Genomic DNA, 26,716 nt, shown 5'->3' on the forward strand with positions numbered 1-26,716 from the left:
TTTCTTATTTTGGTCCATCAGAGAATATCAAATATTGATATTTTTCTTTCAATTACTGAATTTGAATTAAACATGTATACTAAATGTAATTGTAATACATTGGTTTTATTTCAAATAAATCAATGAACTACATTTTCATCCTTGCAAAAAATAGCCCTTAATTTAATATTGTCATGTCATTATATTTGAGAACAGTTAACTCATTGATTCAAATTTTATTTTAAAAATCAGAACTACCACCTGTCTCTTAACTCTTTATGTTTAAGGTTGACTTTGCCCTAAACAAAAATAAAAATCTTAGGGGTGAAAAATCTATGTTTAGATTAGTCATCCCTTTCTGTAAGATCATTATATTGTATACTTATTCATTTATTGCTTTCACATTAATGCTGTAGTTCTCAAATGGTGAAATTCCAGAACCCATGTTAACTAGTTAATAGACAGTTTTAGAAAAGTTGTTAACTGAAGGTTTCTTTGTGCTGTACTCATAGGCCAAATCACTTCTGTATGAAAAAGACTCAGTTCCCAGGTAATTATTCTTTACTCTGATTTCTCCCTCTCAGGGAGCACATAGGCATTTCTAGGAAATGTTTCATGTTTATTGTTGAGAGATCAGATGACAATTCTTTCTGAAGTGATCTCCTGTTAATACTTAACCCAATGGAAGTGCAATACTATTCATTGTTATTAGACAGTAATGTAAGTAACTATCTGTACTTTCCATTAAAAAATTTAACACAGGAAGGGGTGAAGTAAATGAGGTCAAAAAGTCTCTAATTTACCTGCAACACTTAGTAAGAAAACTACTATGTTGAAAAAACTCTGTCCTCACTACTCATGTTCCATATAGACTTGAGAAACCTGAGTTTGCAAATTATCCAGAAAGAATGGTTACACTAGTTAATCGAGAAACATGCAGTTCACCAAAGTATATTCAGTCAATTGGAGAGAATATTTATCTTCCAAATGTAAATTAGCATTTAATACCAGCACCTTCCTTATGCTTTTTAAATTCTCAATACCCTCAAACAGTACTGTCAGGAATGCCTTTTCTTCTCAAAGAAATAGTAAATACAATGCAAGGCAAACTGTATGGGTCATGTGGTTGTAGGCAGCTAATTATTGGGAAGATTTTTTTTAATTGAGGTATAGTTGATGTACAATATTATATAAGTTACAGGTGTACAGTATAGTGATTCACAATTTTTAAAGGTTATACTCCATTTTTAGTTATTATAAAATATTGGCTATATTCCCTGTGTTGTACAATATATCTTTGTAGATTATTTTATACATAATGTTTTGTACCTCTTAATCTCCTACCCCTATATTGCCCCTCTCTCCTTCCCTCTCCCCACTGGCAACCACTAATTTGTTCTCTATTAGTCTATTTCTTTTTTGTTATATTCAGTGGTTTGTAATATTTTTTTTAGATTCCATATGTGATGTCGTACATTATTTGTCTTTGTCTGTCTGACTTATTTCACTTAGCATAATATCCTCCAAATCTGTATATGTTGCTGCAAATGTCAAAATTTCACTCTTTTTTATGGCTGAGTAGTATTCCTTTATATATACACCATATCTTCTTTATCCATTCATCTGTTGGTGGACACTTAGGTTGCTTTCATATCTTGGCAATTGTAAATACTGCTTCTATGAACATCAGGGTGCATGTATCTTTTCAAAATAGTGTTTTTGTTTTTTTTTTTGTTTTTGAGTATGTACCCAGGAGTTGAATTGCTGGGTCATATGGTAGTTCTATTTTTAGCTTCTTGAGAACCTTCAATACTGTTTTCCAAAGTGGCTGTACCAATTTACAATAGTTCCCTTGGTATACAAGGGTTCCCTTTTCTCCACATTCTCACCATCATTTGCTCTTTGTGTTCTTTCTGATGATAGCAATTCTGACAGGTGTGAAGTGATATCTCATTGTGGTTTTGATTTACATTTCCCTGATGATTGGTGATGTTGAACATCTTTTCATGTGCCTGTTGGCCATCTGCATTTCCTCTTTACAAAAATGTATATTCAGTTCTTCTGCCCATTTTTTCATAGAGTTGTTTAGTTTTTTTGCTGTTGAGTTATATGAGCTATTTATATATGTTGAATATATATTAACCCTTTATCGGTCGTATCATTTGAAAATATTTTCTCCCATTTAGTAGGTTGTCTTTTTGTTTTGTTGATTGTTTTGTTTCCTTTGCTGTGCAAATGATTTTAAGTTTAGGTCCCATTTGTTTATTTTTGATATTTCTCCCTTGTTTTAGGAGAGGGATCCAAAAAATATTGCTATGATTTATGTCAAAGAGTGTTCTGCCTATGTTTTGCTCTAGGAGTTTTATGGTTTCTGGTCTTACATTTAGGTCTTTAATCCATTTTGAGTTTATTTTTGTATAGGGTGTTAGATGGAGACTACATTATGCTAACACTGTTTTACAGTGTACAGTGTGGTTTCTCATGATCACCACACAGGCCTTCTTTGGAAAAGTACCACTTACGTTCTTTGTTCAAGACAGATGAATTTGTCTAAAATTAAGTCAAAACAGTGTATAATCAGAGAATTCATTTTCCTTTTTACATTACTCTATAATGAAAAACTGTATTGCTTTTTTTTCATTCTCCAACATCCATGGTTATATTGTTAGTAAATGGCAATAAGACAGTGTAAATAGAATTTTGATAGATCCTATTGTGCCAGTTGGTTTTTAGTGGGGAAATTATTTCTTAACTTTAAATGAGATTGACTTTATATATAACTAATATTTTACACTTAGCTGGGAATGTTTATTTTGTTCCTACCTGAGAAAGTTTTTGATATACTTGTCAAACAAATTATTATTGCTCATTCCACAGAGCATAAAAAAATGTCTCACTGATTCTGCTTACAAGAAGCAGTGCTAACTTACATGTTTAGAAGAAATTATAAAATACTAATTACAGATGAGACAAGCAATTATGTAGCTCAGGAGAGGAAAGAAAAACATTCTTTGGACATAAAGGAGTAATATGAGATACAAAACAAAGGAAATTTATACTGAAAACACTGTCAAAAACAAAGAAAAATAAATAAAGCATCAACTAACTAATGAGATACTCAGATAAATAATTTCAAAATCATTCAGAAAACAAATGTTTTTTCTGTATTAAAAAATAAAACAAAGCGACCAAAGAGAAAACATATTTTACCAAATGAAATTATATGAAGAGTTTTTAAAAAAAATCCTGAGAGGTATAAAATGTAAAGCATAAAATACATAAAATTCTTACAAATGTTTATATTAACATATATAAAATGTAGCTTAGGAAAAATTCAAATAAGTAGCAAAGATATGTGACCTATTACTCCCAAAGTTAAATATGATTTTAAGGTAGAACTTGAACAGAACATGAGGAACAAAACATGAAAAACAAAATATGTAAATATGAAAGAACAGACACAGTATACATTCAATATTTGCTGAGTGAATGAATGAATGAATAGGTGTGGAAAGTTAACAACCTAAAAAAACCTGAAAGTCTTCATTATGTAGTAATTCACTCATTTATTCCATTTAGTCATTTATTCAATAAATATTCATTGGGTATTTATTATCTAAATTTCAAAGTTGTGACATCCTCCTTGAAGGCACTTAAAGTTTAACACAAGAAGATATGATACATAAAAATGAAATATAATTTTCATTCAAAGTAAAACATAAATGGAATTTCTGAGACAAAGAGGACCAGTATATTCAGAATCCTCACACAGAAAACCCCTAGTATGTCCTGTATTCAAAGGCCTTAGGATAAAAGGATGAGTAAACCAGCCTGTAGCCTCAGGGGATTTAAGTTTTAACTAGAGAGTGATTAAAAGAAGAATCACAATTAAAATGTAATGTGGTACTCCTGTGTTGGGGGCATACATAAGTTGTTCTGTCCATTGCTACACAGAAGAGGGAACTGCTTTTCCCAATGTTTCTATCAGTGATGAAGATACATATGTAAGGTAGTGAAATAGGGAAAACATCCATTTAAAGAGTATAACATTTATTGGGCTTCCCTGGTGGCGCAGTGGTTAGTACGACTGCCGATGCAGGGGACACAGGTTTGTGACCCGCTCCGGGAAGATCCCACATGCCGCGGAGCGGCTGGGCCCGTGAGCCATGGCCGCTGAGCCTGCGCGTCCGGAGCCTGTGCTCCGCAACGAGAGAGGCCACAACATTGAGAGGCCCGCGTACCGCAAAAAAAATAAATAAATAAAAGAGTATAACATTTATAGAAAACATGACCACATGAATAGTTTAGGAAAATTGTAAATGCAATAAAATTCACCTTCAGAAAATGGAGAAATGCCTTATATTTCTGGCAAACATAATGAAAAAAGAATTAGTCTCTATCTCTATGTCTCTCTCTCTCTCTCTCCTGATTGAGATTTAAAACTTCCAAATAGAGAATACTAGAAGCTTTCAATAAAAAAATATTTACCAAAAAAGAAACAAATATTGGACTGCCCTCAGTCTCTGTAGTAACATTAAATAATAGAAAACATGACTAAAACAGAGCTCTTGAAGGAAGAAGGCTATGACACAATATGTCTTTATTTAGTCAAGTTTTCTTTGTACAGGAACATGACAAAAATATTTTCAAATCTACAGATAGAAGCATGTCACATAGTTATCCTTTACAAATAAATTGTCTTCTATAAGAACAATGATAAATGAAAGCAAATACTCAAAAAGAGGAAACTGGCTAGAAATCCCAGTAAACAGTAAAAGTAGTTAAAGCATACAGAGAGAAGTTTTTGAATAATAGTTTTAAAGATTATATTAAAAATTACATTTGTTTTCCTTGGAAAAGAGATGATCTATAATATGTCAAGCAAAAGAAAATGAGAGGCAGTGTCCACAACCCCAGATTAAATTAACTAAAACTATGGATCAGTATGTGTAGTAGCAGAATGAACCAAAGTAGTGAATTTTCATAGAATAGATGTCATTTTAATTTTTATGATTCAATATTGATTTTATGATGTGATTGTAAAAGTTTAAACAAAAGTTGACCATACCCCTTTAGTAGACTGAAAACTTTGTTATCTCACAAATTACCACAGGGAAAACTGTCTACCAAAATATCCAGAGGTAGAAAAGAAATAGTGAAACCAGATAATATGAAAGGAACAAGGTTAAAAATAAGATCCAGAGAGAAAAAAGATAGGACATTAAAAACATTCATGATGAGCTGCTTATAAAGAAACCCATAAAATGAGAAGCATGTTGAAAGTATAATTATAGATAATTATTTATCAGCAAATGCAAATATACAAATAAGGTAAGCATGATTAATACTAGGTCCTGGAAATTTAGGTGAAAAGAATTACTTAGAATAAAAAGTTATTTTTATGTGATAAAACATACTATCTAGAAATAAAGGCAACAGTCATAAACCATTATAGTATCATTCAATTATGTAAGTCAAACTATTGAAAGTAGAAGATGAATTGTTAGGAAGTTGTATTGTACCATGAACTGTCAGGAGGATGATAACAAACACAACAATAGTTTTGGAAAGTTATATGACAACATGTACTAATAATCCTAATAATTCATATTATTTGGGCTCAGTAATTCCAATTCTAGGAATTTGTTTTTAAAATAATAAAAGACATGGGCAAATATTTGTAAATAACTCTGTTTACTAAAGCCTTGTTTTTAACAATGATAGTTAAATTGTGATATGTTTTTATGATGTTCATATTATACAATCATTCAAATTATGAATTTGATTAATTTTAATGCCAGAAGAAAATGCTCAAAATAGTATAGAAATAGGATGTATTTAATAATTTATATAATACTTGTAGCACACTTATAAACACCTTGCATTGACTTCTTTTTCATTTAATCCTCACAACAGCTCTATGAGGTAGATAATGTTATTCCCCCATTTATAAATGAGGAAATTGAGGCACAGAGAAGTAATGTGCCCCAGTCCCCTGGTGGTAAGTGGAGGAGATGTAATGGGATTCAGGTAGTCTGACACCCCCTTCAGAGTCTGGGTCATTAACTACAAGGCTATGATGGAAATTATGCAAGGAACATACATGTAAAGATAAAAGACTTGAAGGAAATACACTAAGCTTTATTAGCTATGATTGACATGGGTATGTATGTAGGTTCAAAGTTTAAATCGATGTTCTCTTTTATATTTTTTGTGTGTTTTATAATTTGACAACAATAAATATGCATACCTTTTATGAAGAAGAGCAAATTTATTTTCAGAACGATTCAGAATATAAAATAAGAAAAATGAATAATACCATAATTTTCTATAGTTCTTTGTGGTTTTTGAAGTACTTTCAAATTACTTATCTAACTCGATGCTTATAATTAAAGTGACCTTATGATTTAGTATCCAAACCATGACATTTTTAATTGTACAAGGGAGTTGCTATTAATATTTACACCAAGAAGATAACCATAAAGTGGAAGTATCCAAGTCAGCCAAGATATAGACTCACTCTATCTAAAATACCGCTGTGAGGTCAAGAGTACTTTATTAAATTTTGGAACTGAGAAAAAATAAATGACTTGATTAAATCATATAATGAGAAAAATCATGGTTCCAAACATAGATTAAAAGAAGAAAGATTGTCTTAACTTAATCAATGGCTCTCGTGATTAAAACAAAACAAAACAATAAACCCCACTGATGAAAAGTTCTTCAATCAGTAGAAAATTTTGAATTATACAGTCCTAACAGATTTTAAATCTGGGAATCATACAAAATTTCATTTGATTTAAAATGTTATGCCATTGAAATTTCTGAAACTTCATAATATTCTGCTCAGAAACCTGAGATTTATAAAAAAGGATACCTAATATTTGTGATTATAGGTAATTATGGATTCATGAGCCAGAACCCTTTCATCCCAATAGTACTAGAAAAGCAACTGACAGAGGATGAAACTAGAAAAGTATGTTTAGAAGAATGAACATTCAGCTAAATTATTTTTTATAAAAGTAATCATGGAGGATGATGTAAGTGAAATGGGCAATGTTTTGTATTAGTGATTTGATTAGAAAGTCGAAAAACTTACTGGTCAAGCTTGAGGGTGTCATCTGGCAGATGACAGTGGGCAAATGCTGTTTGCCAGTGCTTTGGCTGGTAGAATTACATGTCTGAAAGAAATCTAACTATTTAACCAATAGTGAAAAAAAGGGAAATAAAATCTAAAGGACAAATGCGTAATAGGTATTAATTATAGATCAGGGGCAGAAAAATGGCAGTGACTGCAAAATACAATCTGCAGATGTCTTGTTTAGCCAACAGAGTAGATGTTTTTTTTTTTAATGATTTTGAATTTGAAACAATTTAAGCAGGTCAGGCAGGCATTCTAGGTTTGACATCCCTTCTGTCCTCCACCCAGGTCCCCAGCAGGGCCTCTTCTAACTCTGGTGATGCCTTGCTGGGAACTTGAAAAAAATACCTGCTCTGGGAACATGCAGCCCAAGGCACACAGCAGAGCGGGTTGGGATTGTGGCCCCTCTTGCTCTTCTGCCTTGAGATTTTTGTGAGAGTTAAAAACTTCACTCCCTAGCCTGGAAATTCTTACTACTGGCTTATGCCCTTTCACGTCACACATTGATGCTACCTGTCTGGCCCTTGAAAACTTTCCATTATTGACCCTAAATTATAATTAGTCTCTGTCTTTATGACATCATGGTAGTCTCAGTCTAGAGTAATTTAAAAGATCAGTAGGTAATTTACTTTGGAAAGAATGCTGAATCAAGATTTTTTTTCTTTTTTTTCCCTTACTGTATTATTTGACTTTTTTTCTTTACTGACACAAACATTAGGAATATATAGTTTTTCACGGTAAGAGGAAAATTAAGTAAATATGAGAAAATATGGCAAGAGGTTCTTTTTTAAACATCACTAGAAACATTTATATTGAATTTCTAGTATAGTCAAATAAGTTCTTGAAAAAGAACACTGAGATTTACTTTTATGTACACCTATTAGAATGACATATCTATTCTTATGAAGAACAGAAGTTATTAACATTTCTACTTTTGTGCTTCTCCAATTAAATGGAGATAGATATCTTAAAAAGTTACTAAGAAAGCTATGCAAATGAAGAGATCAAAAAGAGTATGTATGATAAAATATAAAGAAAATAAAAAGATCATAACATTTAATTTGGATTTATGCTGATGAGACCCTTGTTAGCATATTTAGGTAGACCAGAGTAAATGTTACCTGCTAAATCAATGTCACGTTAAAGATAATTTAATTTACAAACAGTTCCCAACTTATGATTTTTCAGCTTTACAATGGTGATGGTGCAAAAATGATACATATTCAGTAGAGACTGTATTTTTAATTTTGAATTCTGATCTTTTTTTTCTGAGCAAGTGATATGTAGTACGATAATTTCTTGTGATGCTGGCAGTGCAGTGAGCCCCAACTCCCAGTCAGCCACTGCATCACCAGGGTAAACAACTAATACACTTACAACCATCCTGTTGTACATATAACCAGCATGTTTTTCATTGTAGTTCAGTATAGTATTCTATAAGTTACATGAGATATTCAACATTTTATTATAAAATAGGCTTTGTGTTAGATAATTTTGACTACAACTGTAGACTAACGTAAGTGTTTTGAGCACGTTTAAAGTAGGCTGGGCTAATCTATGATGTTTGGTAGGTTGGTGTACTAAATGCATTTTTTTTTTTTCTCTTCCAAATATATATATATATTTTTAAACATCTTTATTGGAGTATAATTGCTTTACAATGGTATGTTAGTTTCAGCTTCACAACAAAATGAATCAGTTATATATATACATATGTTCCCATATCTCTTCCCGCTTGCGTCTCCCTCCCTCCCACCCTCCCTATCCCACCCCTCCAGGCGGTCACAAAGCACCGAGCTGATCTCCCTGTGCTATGCGGCTGCTTCCCACTAGCTATGTACCTTACGTTTGGTAGTGTATATATGTGCATGCCTCTTTATCGCTTTGTCACCCTTTACCCTTCCCCCTCCCCATAGCCTCAAGTCCATTCTCTAGTAAGTCTGTATCTTTATTCCTGTTTCACCCCTAGGTTTTTCATGACATTTTTTTTTCCTTAAATTCCATATATATGTGTTAGCATATGGTATTTGTCTCTCTCTTTCTGACTTACCTCACTTTGTATGACAGACTCTAGGTCTATCCACCTCATTACAAATAGCTCAATTTCGTCTCTTTTTATGGCTGAGTAATATTCCATTGTATATATGTGCCACATCTTCTTTATCCATTCATCCGATGATGGACACTTAGGTTGTTTCCATCTCTGGGCTATTGTAAATAGAGCTGCAATGAGCATTTTGGTACATGACTCTTTTTGAATTATGGTTTTCTCAGGGTATATGCCCAGTAGTGGGATTGCTGGGTCATATGGTAGTTCTATTTGTAGCTTTTTAAGGAACCTCCATACTGTTCTCCACAGTGGCTGTATCAATTTACATTCCCACCAACAGTGTAAGAGGGTTCCCTTTTCTCCACACCCTCTCCAGCATTTATTGTTTCTAGATTTTTTGATGATGGCCATTCTGACTGGTGTGAGATGATATCTCTTTGTAGTTTTGATTTGCATTTCTCTAATGATTAGTGATGTTGAGCATTCTTTCATGTGTTTGTTGGCACTCTGTATATCTTCTTTGGAGAAATGTCTATTTAGGTCTTCTGCCCATTTTTGGATTGGGTTGTTTGTTTTTTTGTTATTAAGCTGCATGAGCTGCTTATAAATTTTGGAGATTAATCCTTTGTCAGTTGCTTCATTTGCAAATATTTTCTCCCATTCTGAGGGTTGTCTTTTTGTCTTCTTTATGGTTTCCTTTGCTGCGCAAAAGCTTTTAAGTTTCATTAGGTCCCATTTGTTTACTTTTGTTTTTATTTCCATTTCTCTAGGAGGTGGGTCAAGAAGGACCTTGCTGTGATTTATGTCATAGAGTGTTCTGCCTATGTTTTCCTCTAAGAGTTTGATAGTTTCTGGCCTTACATTTAGGTCTTTAATCCATTTTGAGCTTATTTTTGTGTATGGTGTTAGGGAGTGATCTAATCTCATACTTTTACATGTAGCTGTCCAGTTTTCCCAGCACCACTTATTGAATAGGCTGTCCTTTCTCCACTGTACATTTCTGCCTCCTTTGTCAAAGATAAGGTGACCATATGTGCGTGGGTTTATCTCTGGGCTTTCTATCCTGTTCCATTGATCTATATTTCTGTTTTTGTGCCAGTACCATACTGTCTTGATTACTGTAGCTTTGTAGTATAGTCTGAAGTCAGGAAGCCTGATTCCTCCAGCTCCATTTTTTGTTCTCAAGATTGCTTTGGCTATTCAGGGTCTTTTGTGTTTCCATACAAATTGTGAAATTTTTTGTTCTAGTTCTGTGAAAAATGCCAGTGGTAGTTTCATAGGGATTGCATTGAATCTGTAGATTGCTTTGGGTAGTAGAGTCATTTTCACAATGTTGATTCTTCCAATCCAAGAACATGGTATATCTCTCCATCTATTTGTATCATCTTTAATTTCTTTCATCAGTGTCTTATAATTTTCTGCATACAGGTCTTTTGTCTCCTTAGGTAGGTTTATTCCTAGGTATTTTATTCTTTTTGTTGCAATGGTAAATGGGAGTGTTTTCTTGATTTCACTTTCATATTTTTCATCCTTAGTGTATAGGAATGCCAGAGATTTCTGTGCATTAATTTTGTATCCTGCTACTTTACCAAATTCATTGATTAGCTCTAGTAGTTTTCTGGTAGCATCTTTAGGATTCTCTATGTATAGTATCATGTCATCTGCAAACAGTGACAGCTTTACTTCTTCTTTTCCGATTTGGATTCCTTTTATTTCCTTTTCTTCTCTGATTGCTGTGGCTAAAACTTCCAAAACTATGTTGAATAAGAGTGGTGAGAGTGGGCAACCTTGTCTTGTTCCTGATCTTAGTGGAAATGCTTTCAGTTTTTCACCATTGAGGACGATGTTGGCTGTGGGTTTGTCATATATGGCCTTTATTATGTTGAGGAAAGTTCCCTCTATGCCTACTTTCTGCAGGGTTTTTATCATAAATGGGTGTTGAATTTTGTCGAAAGCTCTCTCTGCATCTATTGAGATGATCATATGGTTTTTCTCCTTCAATTTGTTCATATGGTGTATCACGTTGATTGATTTGCATATATTGAAGAATCCTTGCATTCCTGGAATAAACCCCACTTGATCATGGTGTATGATCCGTTTAATGTGCTGTTGTATTCTGTTTGCTAGTATTTTGTTGAGGATCTTTGCATCTATGTTCATCAGTGATATTGGCCTGTAGTTTTCTTTCTTTGTGACATCCTTGTCTGGTTTTGGTATCAGGGTGATGGTGGCCTCGTAGAATGAGTTTGGGAGGGTTCCTCCCTCTGCTATATTTTGGAAGAGTCTGAGAAGGATAGGTGATAGCTCTTCTCTAAATGTTTGATAGAATTCGCCTGTGAAGCCATGTGGTCCTGGGCTTTTGCGTGTTGGAAGATTTTTAATCACAGTTTCAATTTCAGTGCTTGTGATTGGTCTGTTCATATTTTCTATTTCTTCCTGATTCAGTCTTGGCAGATTGTGCCTTTCTAAGAATTTGTCCATTTCTTCCAGGTTGTCCATTTTATTGGCATAGAGTTGCTTGTAGTAATCTCTCATGATCTTTTGTATTTCTGCAGTGTCAGTTGTTACTTCTCCTTTTTCATTTCTAATTCTATTGATTTGAGTCTTCTCCCTTTTTTTCTTGATGAGTCTGGCTAATGGTTTATCAATTTTGTTTATCCTTTCAAAGAACCAGCTTTTAGTTTTATTGATCTTTGCTATCGTTTCCTTCATTTCTTTTTCATTTATTTCTGATCTGATTTTTATGATTTCTTTCCTCCTGCTAACGTTGGGGTTTTTTTGTTCTTCTTTCTCTAATTGCTTTAGGTGCAAGGTTAGGTTGTTTATTCGAGATGTTTCCTGTTTCTTAAGGTAAGATTGTATTGCTATAAACTTCCCTCTTAGAACTGCTTTTGCTGCATCCCATAGATTTTGAGTCATCGTGTCTCCATTGTCATTTGTTTCTAGGTATTTTTTGATTTCCACTTTGATTTCTTCAGTGATCACTTCGTTATTAAGTAGTATATTGTTTAGCCTCCATGTGTTTGTATTTTTTACAGATCTTCTCCTGTAATTGATATCGAGTCTCATAGCGTTGTGGTCGGAAAAGATACTTGATACAATTTCAATTTTCTTAAATTTACCAAGGCTTGATTTGTGACCCAAGATATGATCTATCCTGGAGAATGTTCCATGAGCACTTGAGAAAAATGTGTATTCTGTTGTTTTTGGATGGAATGTCCTATAAATATCAATTAACTCCATCTCGTTTAATGTATCATTTAAAGCTTGTGTTTCCTTATTTATTTTCATTTTGGATGATCTGTCCATTGGTGAAAGTGGGGTGTTAAAGTCCCCTACTATGAATGTGTTACTGTTGATTTCCCCTTTTATGGTTGTCAGTATTTGCCTTATGTATTGAGGTGCACCTATGTTGGGTGCATAAATATTTACAATTGTTATATCTTCCTCTTGGATCGATCCCTTGATCATTATGTAGTGTCCTTCTTTGTCTCTTCTAATAGTCTTTGTTTTAAAGTCTATTTTGTCTGATATGAGAATTGCTACTCCAGCTTCCTTTTGGTTTCCATTTGCATGAAATACCTTTTTCCATCCCCTTACTTTCAGTCTGTATGTGTCTCTAGGTCTGAAGTGGGTCTCTTGTAGACAGCAAATATATGGGTCTTGTTTTTGTATCCATTCAGCCACTCTGTGTCTTTTGGTTGGAGCATTTAGTCCATTTACATTTAAGGTAATTATCGATATGTGTGTTCCCATTCCCATTTTCTTAATTGTTTTGGGTTTGTTATTGTAGGTCTTTTCCTTCTTTTGTGTTTCTTGCCTAGAGAAGTTCCTTTAGCAGTTGTTGTAGAGCTGGTTTGGTGGTGCTGAACTCTCTCAGCTTTTGCTTGTCTGTAAAGGTTTTAATTTCTCCATCAAATCTGAATGAGATCCTTGCTGGGTAGAGTAATCTTGGTTGCAGGTTTTTCTCCTTCAACACTTTCAATATGTCCTGCCACTCCCTTCTGGCTTGCAGAGTTTCTGCTGAAAGATCAGCTGTTAACCTTATGGGGATTCCCTTGTGTGTTATTTGTTGTTTTTCCCTTGCTGCTTTTAATATGTTTTCTTTGTATTTAATTTTTGACAGTTTGATTAATATGTGTCTTGGCGTATTTCTCCTTGGATTTATCCTGTATGGGACTCTCGGTGCTTCCTGGACTTGATTAACTATTTCCTTTCCCATATTAGGGAAGTTTTCAACTATAATCTCTTCAAATATTTTCTCAGCCCCTTTCTTTTTCTCTTCTTCTTCTGGAACCCCTATAATTCGAACGTTGGTGCGTTTAATGTTGTCCCAGAGGTCTCTGAGACTGTCCTCAGTTCTTTTCATTCTTTTTTCTTTATTCTGCTCTGCAGTAGTTATTTCCACTATTTTATCTTCCAGGTCACTTATCCGTTCTTCTGCCTCAGTTATTCTGCTATTGATCCCATCTAGAGTACTTTTAATTTCATTTATTGTGTTGTTCATCGTTGCTTGTTTCATCTTTAGTTCTTCTAGGTCCTTGTTAACTGATTCTTGCATTTTGTCCATTCTATTGTCCATTCTATCTCCAAGATTCGGATCAACCTTACTGTCATTATTCTGAATTCTTTTTCAGGTAGACTGCCTATTTCCTCTTCATTTGTTAGGTCTGGTGGGTTTTTATCTTGCTCCTTCATCTGCTGTGTGTTTTTCTGTCTTTTCATTTTGCTTATGTTACTGTGTTTGGGGTCTCCTTTTTTGCAGGCTGAAGGTTCGTAGTTCCTGTTGTTTTTTGTGTCTGTCCCCAGTGGCTAAGGTTGGTTCAGTGGGTTGTGTAGGCTTCCTGGTGGAGGGTACTAGTGCCTGTGTTCTGGTGGATGAGTCTGGATCTTGTCTTTCTGGTGGGCAGGTCCACGTCTGGTGGTGTGTTTTGAGGTGTCTGTAGATTTATTATGATTTGGGGCAGCCTCTCTGCTAATGGGTGGGGTTGTGTTCCTGTCTTGCTAGTTGTTTGGCATAGGATGTCCAGCACTGTAGCTTGCTGGTCGTTGAGGGCAGCTGGGTGCTGGTGTTGAGATGGAGATCTCTCGGAGATTTTTGCTGTTTGATATTATGTGCAGCTGGGAGGCCTCTTGTGGACCAGTGTCCTGAAGTTGGCTCTCCCACCTCAGAGGCACAGCACTGACTCCTGGCTGCAGCACCAAGAGCCTTTCATCCACAGGGCTCCTTAATTTGGGATGATTCCTTGTCTATTCAGGTATTCCACAGATGCAGGGTATATCAAGTTGATTGTGGAGCTTTAATCCGCTGCTTCTGAGGCTGCTGGGAGAGATTTCCCTTTCTCTTCTTTGTTCTCACAGTTCCCAGGGGCTCAGCTTTGGATTTGTCCCCGCCTGTGCGTGTAGGTCGCCGGAGGGCGTATGTTCTTTGCTCAGACAGGACGTGGTTAAAGGAGCCGCTGATTCGGAGGCTCTGGCTCACTCAGGCCGGGGGGGTAGGGAGGGTCACGGAGTGTGGGGCGGGCCTGCGGCGGCAGAGGCCGTCGTGACGTTGCAGCCTGAGGCGTGCCGTGCGTTCTCCCGGGGGAGTTGTCCCTGGATCCCGGGACCCTGGCAGTGGCGGGCTGCACAGGCTCCCCGGAAGGGCGTGTGGCTAGTGACCTGTGTTCGCACACAGGCCTCTTGGTGGCGGCAGCAGCGGCCTTAGCGTCTCATGTCTGTCTCTGGGCTCCGCACTTTTAGTCACGGCTCGCGCCCGTCTCTGGAGCTCCTTTAAGCCTCGCTCTTAATCCCCTCTCCTAGCGCACCAGGAAACAAAGAGGGACGTAAAAGTCTCTTGCCTCTTCGGCAGCTCCAGACTTTTCCCCGGACTCTCTCCCGGCTAGCCGCGGTGCACTAACGCCCTGCAGGCTGTGTTCACGCCGCCAACCTCAGTCCTCTCCCGGCGCTCCGACAAAAGCCGGAGCCTCAGCTCCCAGTCCCGCCCGCCCCGGCAGGCGAGCAGACAAGCCTCTCGGCTGGTGAGTTCCGGTCGGCCCGATCCTCTGCGCTGGAATCTGTCCGCTTTGCCCTCCGCACCCCTGTTGCTGTGCTCTCCTCCGCGGCTCCCAAGCTCCCCCACTCCGCCTCCCGAAGTCTCCACCCGCGAAGGGGCTTCCTAGTGTGTGGACACTTTTCCTCCTTCACAGCTGTCTCCCGCTGGTGCAGGACCCGTCCCTATCCTTTTGTCTCTGTTTAGTTTTTTCTTTTGCCCTAACCAGGTACGTGGGGGGTTCCTTGCCTTTTGGGAGGTCTGACGTCTTCTGCCAGCGTTCAGTAGGTGTTCCGTAGGAGTTGTTCCACGCGTAGATGTATTTCTGGTATATCTGTGGGGAGGAAGGTGATCTCCGCGTCTTACTCTTCCGCCATCTTCCCGGAAGAGCTCCACTAAATGCATTTCTGATTTAACAATGTTTTCAACTTATGATGGGTTCATCCATAAGTTGAGGAAGATCTGTATGTACAAAACTTTACTTTAAAAAGAAATTGATAATTTATAGCTTCATTTGAGGAAAACAAGTTGGGTAATTGGCTAGGGGCATACGTAAGACAGATTTCACTACTGATGACTCCCAGGTTTGAGAGAGTGAGGAAAAGTAATGCTGACTAAGAAATACTGACTCTGCGTCTCCTTTTGTTTCTGTTTTCCTTTACTGGTCACCATTGTTACATGACATGCAATGGTGCAGGTGCATGTATGTAAACCACCCGATCTGTGTATTTAGTGGCATCTTATGCTTATATGTATCTCTCCAGAGGTAGCTCTATGTCATCCTATAGACTGTGTTCAGTGAGTATAAAATGTCTGAACACAGAGAGTATATGGCCTAATCTATCAGAGGGTATTAGTTAAATTAAAATACATATTGAATAGAATACAAGTGGAAGTATTAGAATGGGTTATCCAGATGAGATTATGCTGTAATCTCCTTTCCTTGGAGTATCTTAAAGCTGCAAATGTGTATTTTTAAATGCTCTGCAGGTAATTTGGGGTATGATTTTGCCCTACTGGGGGTTTTGTGAATACGAATTAATGCCTCTTTTAAGCCTGCTTTTACCTATTAATTTACCCTGGATCTCCAGGTTTTGCTCTGTCTTTTAGCTTTGTCCATATAATATGGCATGTTATCATTGTAATGAGAGGATAAGACAGATCCATTACTGTCAAAAATATGTGCTATTAATGAGTTTCCAGCCAGCTATCAAGGTATCATCAGCAGTAGTTTATCTTGGTGAATGAAAGTCTGAATGGAAAATTAAGCTGCTCACACTGACTGGAGAAGTGCAATGGATCATTTTGTTCTTTAATGTCACACTTCACTGGACACACTTCACAAAGCAGTGAATCATGCTTAAAACAAGCAGCCTTTACTTCAACAACAGCAGATAATGCAGCAGATGTGAATAATAAGTGTTAGCAGTCTTAACTTTCTCTTCAGTGCTCTCTTCCAGGTGCCTGATGGACGATTTACAAAGTACATATGCTATTTTATAGATTGGAACTTGGGATCCAGCCAGTGGCCTGAATATGACAGAAAGTCAAAAGGGAAAGCCAGCCAACATCACAGATTCCTTATCCAATCGTTCTTTGATCGTTACCACCATTTTGGTAAGTGTTTTTCCATTCTTTTTAGATAAATGTAGGTAAACATGGAAATGGATAGGAAAGGACATTATAATTGGAGTAGTAATGAACAGAATGTAATATATTTTACAGTTATTTAGCAATTACTGTATAACAGATGAGTCAATGTTAATTTAGTCACAGTTTTATTTTGTTAGCTTTTAATGATATAAATTATATTAAAGTTTGGGCTGCTTATGTTGATTAATAATACAGCTTCATATATTACTGGAAATCTTTATGTTTCTACAAAATTAGTTGCTATTGAAAAATTGTCAATGTTAAGATTTGAAAAGTACACGGACATGCAGCTGTATAAATATACTTATGTGCGGAGCTGCATGTGAACTTTGCTTCTGCTTTCAACTCCTGCAGATATATTTCAGAGGGCATACCATTTATTTTTCGGGACTTTTTCTAATATAATTATATTTTAACGTTGATTTCAATTTAATTGTTTTCATCATGGCAAATTCACTTTTACTTTACTAATCTCCCTAATGAAATCAAATGACAAGTGCTGTTTTAAGCCAGAAATATTTTCATCACCAATAGAATTAAATTAATACTGATAAGCTGGATATTTTTACCCCTCTTATAATTATATATTTTAATTAGATCACACAGTAATGTTTACGTATGCCTACCATGCCATTTGCAAATGGGAATCTTAATTTTAGGACAAGCAAGGGGCTGATGAATTAGTGAGTACTTTTACCTACAGAATAAATTTATCAGTACTAGTTCTTAAGATTCCCCAGGTAATCAATAGGAATGTAAGATTATTGTCCAGAACAAACCTCCACACAATTTTAGCATTTATATAATTTCTAAATTTGATTTATGGTGGCAAATCAAGCCAGGAAGAATTCATAATCTTGTCCTTATAGTAACAACAAAGGATGTCAGATCTCTAGGCATGTCAAAACAAAACGTCTTGTGTTAAAGTCTCTTGATAATGAAGCAAACCTTGTAATCATGAAATGACAGTGATGGAAGTTCATGAGGATTTTTAATTACTCCCTTGCTAAGAACCTCAGTAAATACTTGCTCCATCATATCCAAACTTCTCTGGTCCCTTTAACTTAATTTTATATCTCCTCCTCTTTTCAAAGATAACTCCCAAACCCACCAATCCACCAGCCCTCGTCCTCAGATGGAATGTCCTCACAGGGCACTAATATATCCTTTATCTGCCAGTATATCCTGGATCTCATAACCTGCTGCTGGGACAATTACAGTAACTATGTAACTATCCCTCCTGCTGACAACCTTCTCCCATTGCAATGCACTTCACTCTCCACTGTGAAGATCTAACTCTGTCGTTTCCTGCTTCTCTGCTTACAAGTCTTTAGTGAATCCATGTTGACCATTAAAAAGGCCCCCAAGTTTTGACTCTGACATTCAGAGCTTTCTACAGTCTTGTCTTCTCCCACCTTTCTATTGTCATTTCCCATTATTCCCTTCAGGAATTTTAACTGAACTGGGGTAATCAGTTAGCCTGTTACTGTGATTGTGTTAGCCCCGTTCCCTTTGTTTGCAATATGGTTCTCTCCATTTCTGAAATATAGAACTTGTCAGTAGTTTATATTATTTAGAATGAATACTATATTATTCTTAAATTATTTCATGTGTGCAATATTCCTCCAAACATCACCGACCATTCCTTGGAGAATTAGGATCTGACTAAGCCTCCTGTTTTTACACCACATGTGCCTCTACAATGCTCACAGAGTAAAGAGTGCTGGGCAAGGGACATCTGTCGTCTTCAGCAACCAGCCCCCATTCTCCTTTCTATGTTCTTCCTGATCCAGCCAAACTCTCAAATGCATCACTTATTTTATGGCTCCAAATCTTTGCTCACTTCTTTATGATCCCCTGTGAAAAATTTTCATCCCTCCAGACCCATCTCAGATGACATGCTCTCTGTGAAACTCTTTGATCTTTTCATTTAGTTGCATTATGTTTGGGGTGGGCAGAGGAGTGTACATTTCATGTATCATAATACTCTATCATAGCAGTTACCATGCATTTTTTTTATTTTAGAAATTTTGTATATATCTGGGTCTCTATTTGGCATGGATCTGTACAAGGCCAATAATCAAAGTTTACACTTTTTAGATCTCTTAGTGTCAGAGAAGAGTGACTTGGGCATAGGAGGCACTCAATAAATATTTGTCAAATTAAATAAAATGAACAATATTTAATTAAGCAGAAAATTAGGGGGATAAGCAACTTTTAAATGGCTGTATTTAAATATTTTTCAAGTGTGCAGGTTATTGCAAACTTCTTGTCCAGACAAAGCAGGTGATTAAGACTACCCATACAATTTCTCAGTATTACTTAATTATTCAGAGTTATTTTATTAAAAGTATCCAAATATTTTTCTCAATAAACAATTTTATATCTATTCATAAACAAGTAGTATTTAATCTTAGCTTCATATCAGAGCCAGCATAAAGCTTTTAAAAAATTATTGCTACCTTTAACTGTAGGACATATTCATTTTTTTAAGTTCCACAGGTAATTCTGACCTGTGATGATGATTGAGAACTATTCCTCAGATCATTGCTCCATATAAGCAAGATGTAAGCTCAACTCTGGAACATACTCTAAGCTTACATTTTAATGGATAGGTTACTTATATTTTAGACTATGTCACTGTATTAGTTTCAAAGAGGTTGTGATTTTTGTTAAAAAGAAAGGTATGTTATTTGTTTTTATATCACTTAGTTGAAAAACTTCTTTTTCTGAATACTCTGATTACAGAGTATCCACAATCAGGAAAAGATTTGAAGAGATTATTTACATTATTTATATAAGCCAGCTTGATATAATTTATAGATACTTAATTTATATTTTATAAGGAAGTATGATCATTTGATTTATGTTATGATTATTTTGTCCTTTTCTCTCTTGGAAAATCTCAGAGGAGATTCTGCCTATGTTGTGAATAATGATATCTCCACAGAGAGAAGTTCACTTAATGCTTCTTGTTTGACATTTTTATTATGTGTCTTAAAAAGAGCCAGTGAGGTTTTCTAGAATTTGACATCATCAGTGTGCTTATCATAATCAGCTCCATTTCTCTTGAATTTTATTTATTTATTTTTTTAATTCATTCTTTTTGTATTTAACAAATAGGTACTTAGTGATGATGATATATCAGGCTTTGTGATAACCACTATATATATTTTTTTGTTTTGTTTTTTTTGCGGTACGCGGGCCTCTCACTGTTGTGGCCTCTCTCGTTGCGGAGCACAGGCTCCGGACGTGCAGGCTCAGCGGCCATGGTTCACTGGCCTAGCCGCTCCGCAGCATGTGGGATCTTCCTGGACTGGGGCACGAACCTGTGTCTCGCATCGGCAGGCGGACTCTCAACCACTGTGCCACCAGGGAAGCCCCAAACCACTATATTTGATGGAGAAAATAGACACGGTCTCTGCCTTTATGGAGCTTAGAAAATGGTAGGATTCATAAGGAGAACTACACACACGCACACACACACACACACACACACACACACACACACGTACCACACACCACACCTTGTGATTAAGATATAAGAGAAAGATAAAGTGTGTGATGCCTTTTACAGAATGATCCAGAGTTATACCAGGGATCAGGAGTGGAAGGATGGGCCAGGTTAGGTCTCACTGCCGAAGGATAGAGAGTTGAAGTTTGAGAAGAAATTATCAAGGTAAAGAGAGGGGGAAGGAATATTCTCAGCAGAGAGAACAGCATATGCAAGGGCCCTAAAGCAGGAAAGATCTTGGAAAATTTGCAAAATTGAAAGAAGACCATGGTAACTGAGGCTGGTGCTTTTATCTGCTTCTCAGCTTCACTAAATAAGGTTATATGAATATGGTTCATTAAAAAAAAAATACACATTTTTGGTATGGCTGCTATGTGCTAGACATTGTTCAAAGCACTACTCATAGATTTACTCATTTAATTGTCATAATAACCTTTTAAGGTAGATACCATTATCCATCCTCTTACAGGTGGGAAAGCTGGTATGCAGATTGCCTAAGTAACCTGCTCATGGTCACAGAGCTAGAAAGTAGAGAAGTGGGCTTTCAACCAATCTGTGTGTCCAACTTGAGCAACCAATACTGTAAAATGAAGTCTCTAGTGGCCCAGGATGGAAAAGTCTAACAACTATAGTTTATGACCAGAATAGCATCTTGATTGAGAATTGTTCACCTAAAGCAGTGCTTCTCATCCAGAAATCCCACATATGCTAGAGCACTGTGATGCCGTTACAGGTGTGTCCCCAGACATCTAGACGTTTCCTCAGGGGCCAAGATTTAGGCTACTCTTGCTTGGATGCCTCGGGCCTCTTGTTTCTCCCCTCTCCTAATTTAGCGCTCAGTTTTCTTTCAGCTTCTTTAAACCATAATCGCAGATTTTTCTGGGCAATCAAAAGAGTAACGGGGCCTAGCTCACTTTTTCTCTTTGGAATTGAGATTAAGCATCTTGTTTACTAATGTTTTTTGCTCCTCTTCCACAATATAACCTACGCCCAATACACTGTATGGGCGTAGTAGGTATCAGTAGTCATATCATGGAATGAGTTCATTTTAGAAAGCTCTAAACAATTTTTTAAATATTTATTTTGTTAGTTTTGACTAAAATGATGTCATACAATTTGGAAATTATGTAGCCTCACCTGCAGGTCTAGACCTGAAACTGCAGCCTACTCATGCCCTCTCTTTCATATTCCTCATATTACCACTCTGGCTTTTGAATTTCAGATTCAGTGGTTAAAATTCCCTTGCTTCTTGTGTTTATCATTATTATTGGAGTTACAGATATCAACCTTAGAACTGTGTTTTCATATATGATGATTTCGTTTATTGCATAACAATTGTTAAAATATAAATTTCTAATCACCGAAAATAATAACAAGAATACTCTTTCTGAATGAGACAGAGAGCTTTTGAGAACAATGTGTGCTCTCTTTTCAGTTTATTAGCCTCATCCTGTTGTCCTTACTACTATGGATACACTAGCTAGGGGCAGTATCAGGTGGCTGAATATTTATTTAAGTTCATAGAAGGAATGCCTATTTTCCCTCTGTGTTCTTGGTTTTCAAGCCTGTCTAAATACGTTGAGTGTTCCCCACTGTGCGGCTCCTGTATAATAATTGATTTTTGTCCATCAAAAGATTACTAGCACTAAATGCTACTGTACATGTTCTTTCCCTTAACGACTAGTAGCACTTTAGCATGCAAATGACTATAAATTTGGTGACTGTTTCAGAAAAGTCACTTACTCTTAAGGAGGTTCTTTCTTCCTGGTTGCTCAATGAATTGAACAAATGTGCTTGCATCTGCAACTTAGTCTTAGTTTTTATTTTCTTAGCACTTCCTGGAAGGTTGTGTATTTCAGTACTCAGTTTACTTGCTTAAGCTTGTTAGGCTTTATTGTTGCAGCCCACAGATACAGGAGGCTTATGTGGGAGCCAACTCCCAAGGACAGTGGAAGGCATTACAGTACAAAAGAGAGAAGTGACCGAATGGTCCCCTAAATTGTTCTGCAACTTCTTCCATAATACCAACAAAAGCAGAGGATATGGGGAGGGAGAAGGGTAAGCTGGGACATAGCGGGAGAGAGGCATGGACATATATACACTACCAAACGTAAAATAGATAGCTAGTGGGAAGCAGCCACATAGCACAGGGAGATCAGCTCGGTGCTTTGTGACCACCTGGAGGGGTGGGATAGGGAGGGTGGGAGGGAGGGAGACGCAAGAGGGAAGAGATATGGGAACATATGTATATGTATAGCTGATTCACTTTGTTATAAAGCAGAAACTAACACACCATTGTAAAGCAATTATACTCCAATTAAGATGTTAAAAAAAAAAAGATTTCTAGGCCTTCAAATCTGTGCCTGCAATAGGGTTTTCCCTCTGATTCTTCTCTTTCCATTGTCACAGAGCGACAGTCAAGCACATAGTTCTTAGAGAGTTACTAGCATTCGGACTTGGAAACCCAAATAATGCAGCTTCACAAAGAAAAAAGGTTTTTCATTCTTATCGATCTCTATACAATTTCTAAGCAATTTTAAACATGTGTTGTGGAGCTAGTAATATCAAAATAATTTAAGGAAGATACAGTAGGTATACGTGTATAAGTACTACTTATACATGTTAATGTGAAATGGGTGCCTCATTCAAACTCAGGCTGCTCGTACCCCATCCCTGCAACCAACTTATTCAAAGGCAACCAAACCTTTTCTCACCATATTTTTTCCTCCTGTTTCAGGGATCACGCTTGCCCTGCATTTCTTCTTTTCATTCTGGCTCTAATAGCTTGATGTGTTTTATTTCAAATAAATTCTCATATTCTCCTAGACCTCCAGATTAGCTAGATCAACATAAAACTATTGGTGGTGGTATCATAGAGAAAGAAAGCTGTTTGTTTTAATGTGAAATTAGGCATAATTTTTTAAACCTTAGGGTCCCAATCTTTAGAGGCTCTGTAAGTGACCAGAACCTAATTTTTTACCACATAATCGCACATACACATACACACACACCTGCTTCCTTCCTCCTTCTTTATTAAATCTAATTTTAAAATGCTACCATAATAAAGACCCTTAAGTATTTTCATTTTGTTGTTATATTCTTTTTCATTGCCAACACTATTGTCAACACCATAATATTTTGAAGATTATTTTATTATTAATATATTTTAAGTTCTAGAAGAATGATTGGAGAAATATGAATTTTTGGTTCAGCTTAACCACAGCAAACTACATGGAAATGAGATAATTTTGCTTTATCTTTCTCATTTTCAAAGATGTAATCACAATAGTACCGTGTAAAATTGTGTAATCTAAATTTTAACTATGCCCTTGATCTGAGACTCAGATGTAAATTTGCAGCTGCTCATAGGACATATATCTACCTGCATGTCGAGGATCAAACTCAACATGATTCAAACCTCCTTCTACAATTCCGGCCTTAAAATATCTGTTTCTCCTATATTTCTAAGCTCTGTTTATGGTTCCAGTGCTTTTCTTTTTTTTTTTTTTTTAACATCTTTATTGGGGTATAATTGCTTCACAATGGTGTGCTAGTCTCTGCTTTACAACTCCAGTGCTTTTCTATTCACTCAAGCCAGAGTGGATACCCCAGTCTCTTTAAATTTCATATTCATAATTCAGATACCAAAAAGAAAGAAAGGATGGATTGTTCTTAGAGAGTTTAACAAAGAAGTGAGTCAAGCAACATTTTTTTTTTTTTTTTTTTTTTTTTTTTGCGGTACGCGGGCCTCTCACTGTTGTAGCTTCTCCCGTTGCGGAGCACAGGCTCCGGACGCGCAGGCTCAGTGGCCATGGCTCACGGGCCTAGTCGCTCCGTGGCATGTGGGATCTTCCCAGACCGGGGCACGAACCCGTGTCCCCTGTATCCCGTGTCCCCTGTATCGGCAGGCGGACTCTCAACCACTGCACCACCAGGGAAGCCCCAAGCAACATTTTGAACAGGGAGGTATGGTTTGTTCTTGGGTACTTCTGAATGGAGGCTTTACAGAGTCTGATTTAAGAGACATTTACCCAGAGGCAAGAGGAAAGACATGGCAACATTGAACAATCGTGTATGAGATTTCTTGGGAATGGATTACATGTGGGGCAAAAACAACTGAGAAAGGTGGACGAGGACTTCAAGGTTAAAAGCCTAAGAGGCAGGGCATTAGCGTTGCCACAGAGCATGATAAAGATGTTGGGAGGGGGGATAATGAGTTCTATTTGGTCGTATCTGAATGGAGATGTTGGCAATAATTTTGTTTAGTCAAATCTTGATTATCCATGTAAGGGGATAATAAATTAGATTCAGAAATGAAATGCAGTTTGGAGATTAGCTAATAGGTACAGTCTCTCTTCCCATCAAACCTTTTACTGGAAAAGCAGTGAAATGGCACATTTGATTGATTGGAGGTTCAGCTTTTATTTTTTTCCCTCTTTCTTCTTTCACTTGGGAATTAAGCTAGTGAAATATTTAATGGCCAAAATACAAATATCAGAAGAAAGATAGTAACAACCAATATCTCCAATCTAAACTGATAATTCAGTCAAGTGGAGGAATTAAATAGCATACCAGTTTTTACTAAAATATCAATGATAATCATTAAGCCAAACTGTCCTTTAAACCCTTATTGCCTTGTAAGTATCTTTCCTGAAATGTTGGTGAACGAGCACAACTAGCAGAATTCTATCCCTTTTTTCTTGAAAGCTAATTTCAACCTATTCAGTCATTATTTCTATAGGATTCACTACAATTTCAGGTGATTAAATACTCCATTTCAGGGAGAAAGACATTCTTCTCAGTTTCCCAAATCCCAGCAGATTTTCTATACATATAGAGTGAAAACAAAAACTCTTCTTAGAATGATAATTAGGGCCAATAAAGACTTAGATTTTTTTGTACATTATGTGCATTCTCTGAAGTTATTCTTCTGAAAGGAGGTAAACACAGTTTGCAGCAGCTAAGTAGTGTATTAAAGGGATGTACATGTGTGTGTGATATGTGAGAATCAGGCATTAAAAAGGATGCCTTTGCTTAGTAGACTTGCAAAACAAAAGAAAGTAATTTTTGTAGATATTCTCAGAATGCCCTTGAATTTTGAAAAAAGCTAAAAGTATCAATAAATAATAAACATAGTTTATTACACATTATTTAGGTAAAATATTCTACCTTAATAGGCATGCTCTGTACACCTGCTACACTATTTTGTTGTTTCTTTAAAACATAAGCCACAGATTATTATAGTTATTCATTTTCTATCCAGACTGTTCATGTGAAAGTGCCTTTTTAATGTCTTGAGATGTCAAAATGAGGTTTGTTTTCTAGGCAAGAGAACAATATATGAGCTCACATGGAGACTCTTGTCAGTACTTTTTGATCCTAACAAGCCAGTCATCTTTAGTATTGCCTCTTGTTGAAAACATTAAGTTGTTCTGATGGTAGCTGCTAGGTTTTTCACTTTGCCCTCCTGGTATTCTCACTTCCAATTGTGATAATCTGTAGCGCACCATAGGCTTCTGACTTGAATGTTAATTAGGGATGGCAGAGTTCAGACTCCAAGAGCCATGGTGATTAGAAGGAAATTTAAAGACCGGTGCTCAGACAATGGAAGATTTCTCAGCTCTACAGCAGTAAAAGCATAACAGTTGGAATGGCAGAGGCTGAAAAAAGAAATGAATAATACTGTCCTGTCTATAGAGTAATGACATTCAACTGTGTTATTATTATTTATGCTTATCTATTGCTTATTGTCCTTATTGGTCATTTCCTGACAAATTCATGTTCCAAATGAATGGAACATTGTTTTTGGACTGTGCAGTTAGGTTTCTATGTATTTTTCCAACTACATTTAGGGTAATCTGAATCATTAAAATGTAATGAAATAGTAGTTAAGTTTATTGTTAACTAATTCCCTTAAATATATGATCCCTTTCCATTTTTAAGATCAAAGTTTACTACATACATTCATGACATTTCCTTAATTTAGCTAAGAAAAAAATAACAGATTATTTTAGAATGACTAAGATGTAGTTTAGACCAGTGGTGATATTATTAAAAGTGAAATTGTCTACAGGCCTTGGGTAATATAAGAAGTTATAAAACTTTACAAATATTAATGATACTGGATTCTCATTAAATCTCATCAGGTTTAAAAATAGCATTTTAAATTAATACACGCACCTTAAAATGAATCATTTATGTATATAATGTAGCAATCTTCTGAATTTATTTTGAAAGAATTTATAAAACATAATCAACTAAATTAGCACTTAAATACATATTTTGTATAAAACTGATAGATATAAAATTTTCTTTTTTAATCATCTTCCAATTATGAGATTCACAATT

At 36.2% G+C, this 26,716-nt stretch overlaps 1 protein-coding gene across 1 annotated transcript in view; it reads left to right on the forward strand.

Moving 5' to 3' along the window:
- GRIK2 (glutamate ionotropic receptor kainate type subunit 2) overlaps positions 1 to 26,716 on the forward strand; it is a 1,042,171-nt gene that overhangs the window by 806,936 nt on the left and 208,519 nt on the right. Inside the window, exon 18 of the mRNA XM_073789463.1 lies at positions 16,705 to 16,818. Coding sequence (XP_073645564.1) covers positions 16,705 to 16,818 — 114 coding nt within the window. The remainder of the gene's footprint in view (positions 1 to 16,704; positions 16,819 to 26,716) is intronic.

This window comes from Tursiops truncatus, chromosome 12 (genome assembly GCF_011762595.2).
Source record: "Tursiops truncatus isolate mTurTru1 chromosome 12, mTurTru1.mat.Y, whole genome shotgun sequence".
NCBI classification, from domain to species: domain Eukaryota; kingdom Metazoa; phylum Chordata; class Mammalia; order Artiodactyla; family Delphinidae; genus Tursiops; species Tursiops truncatus.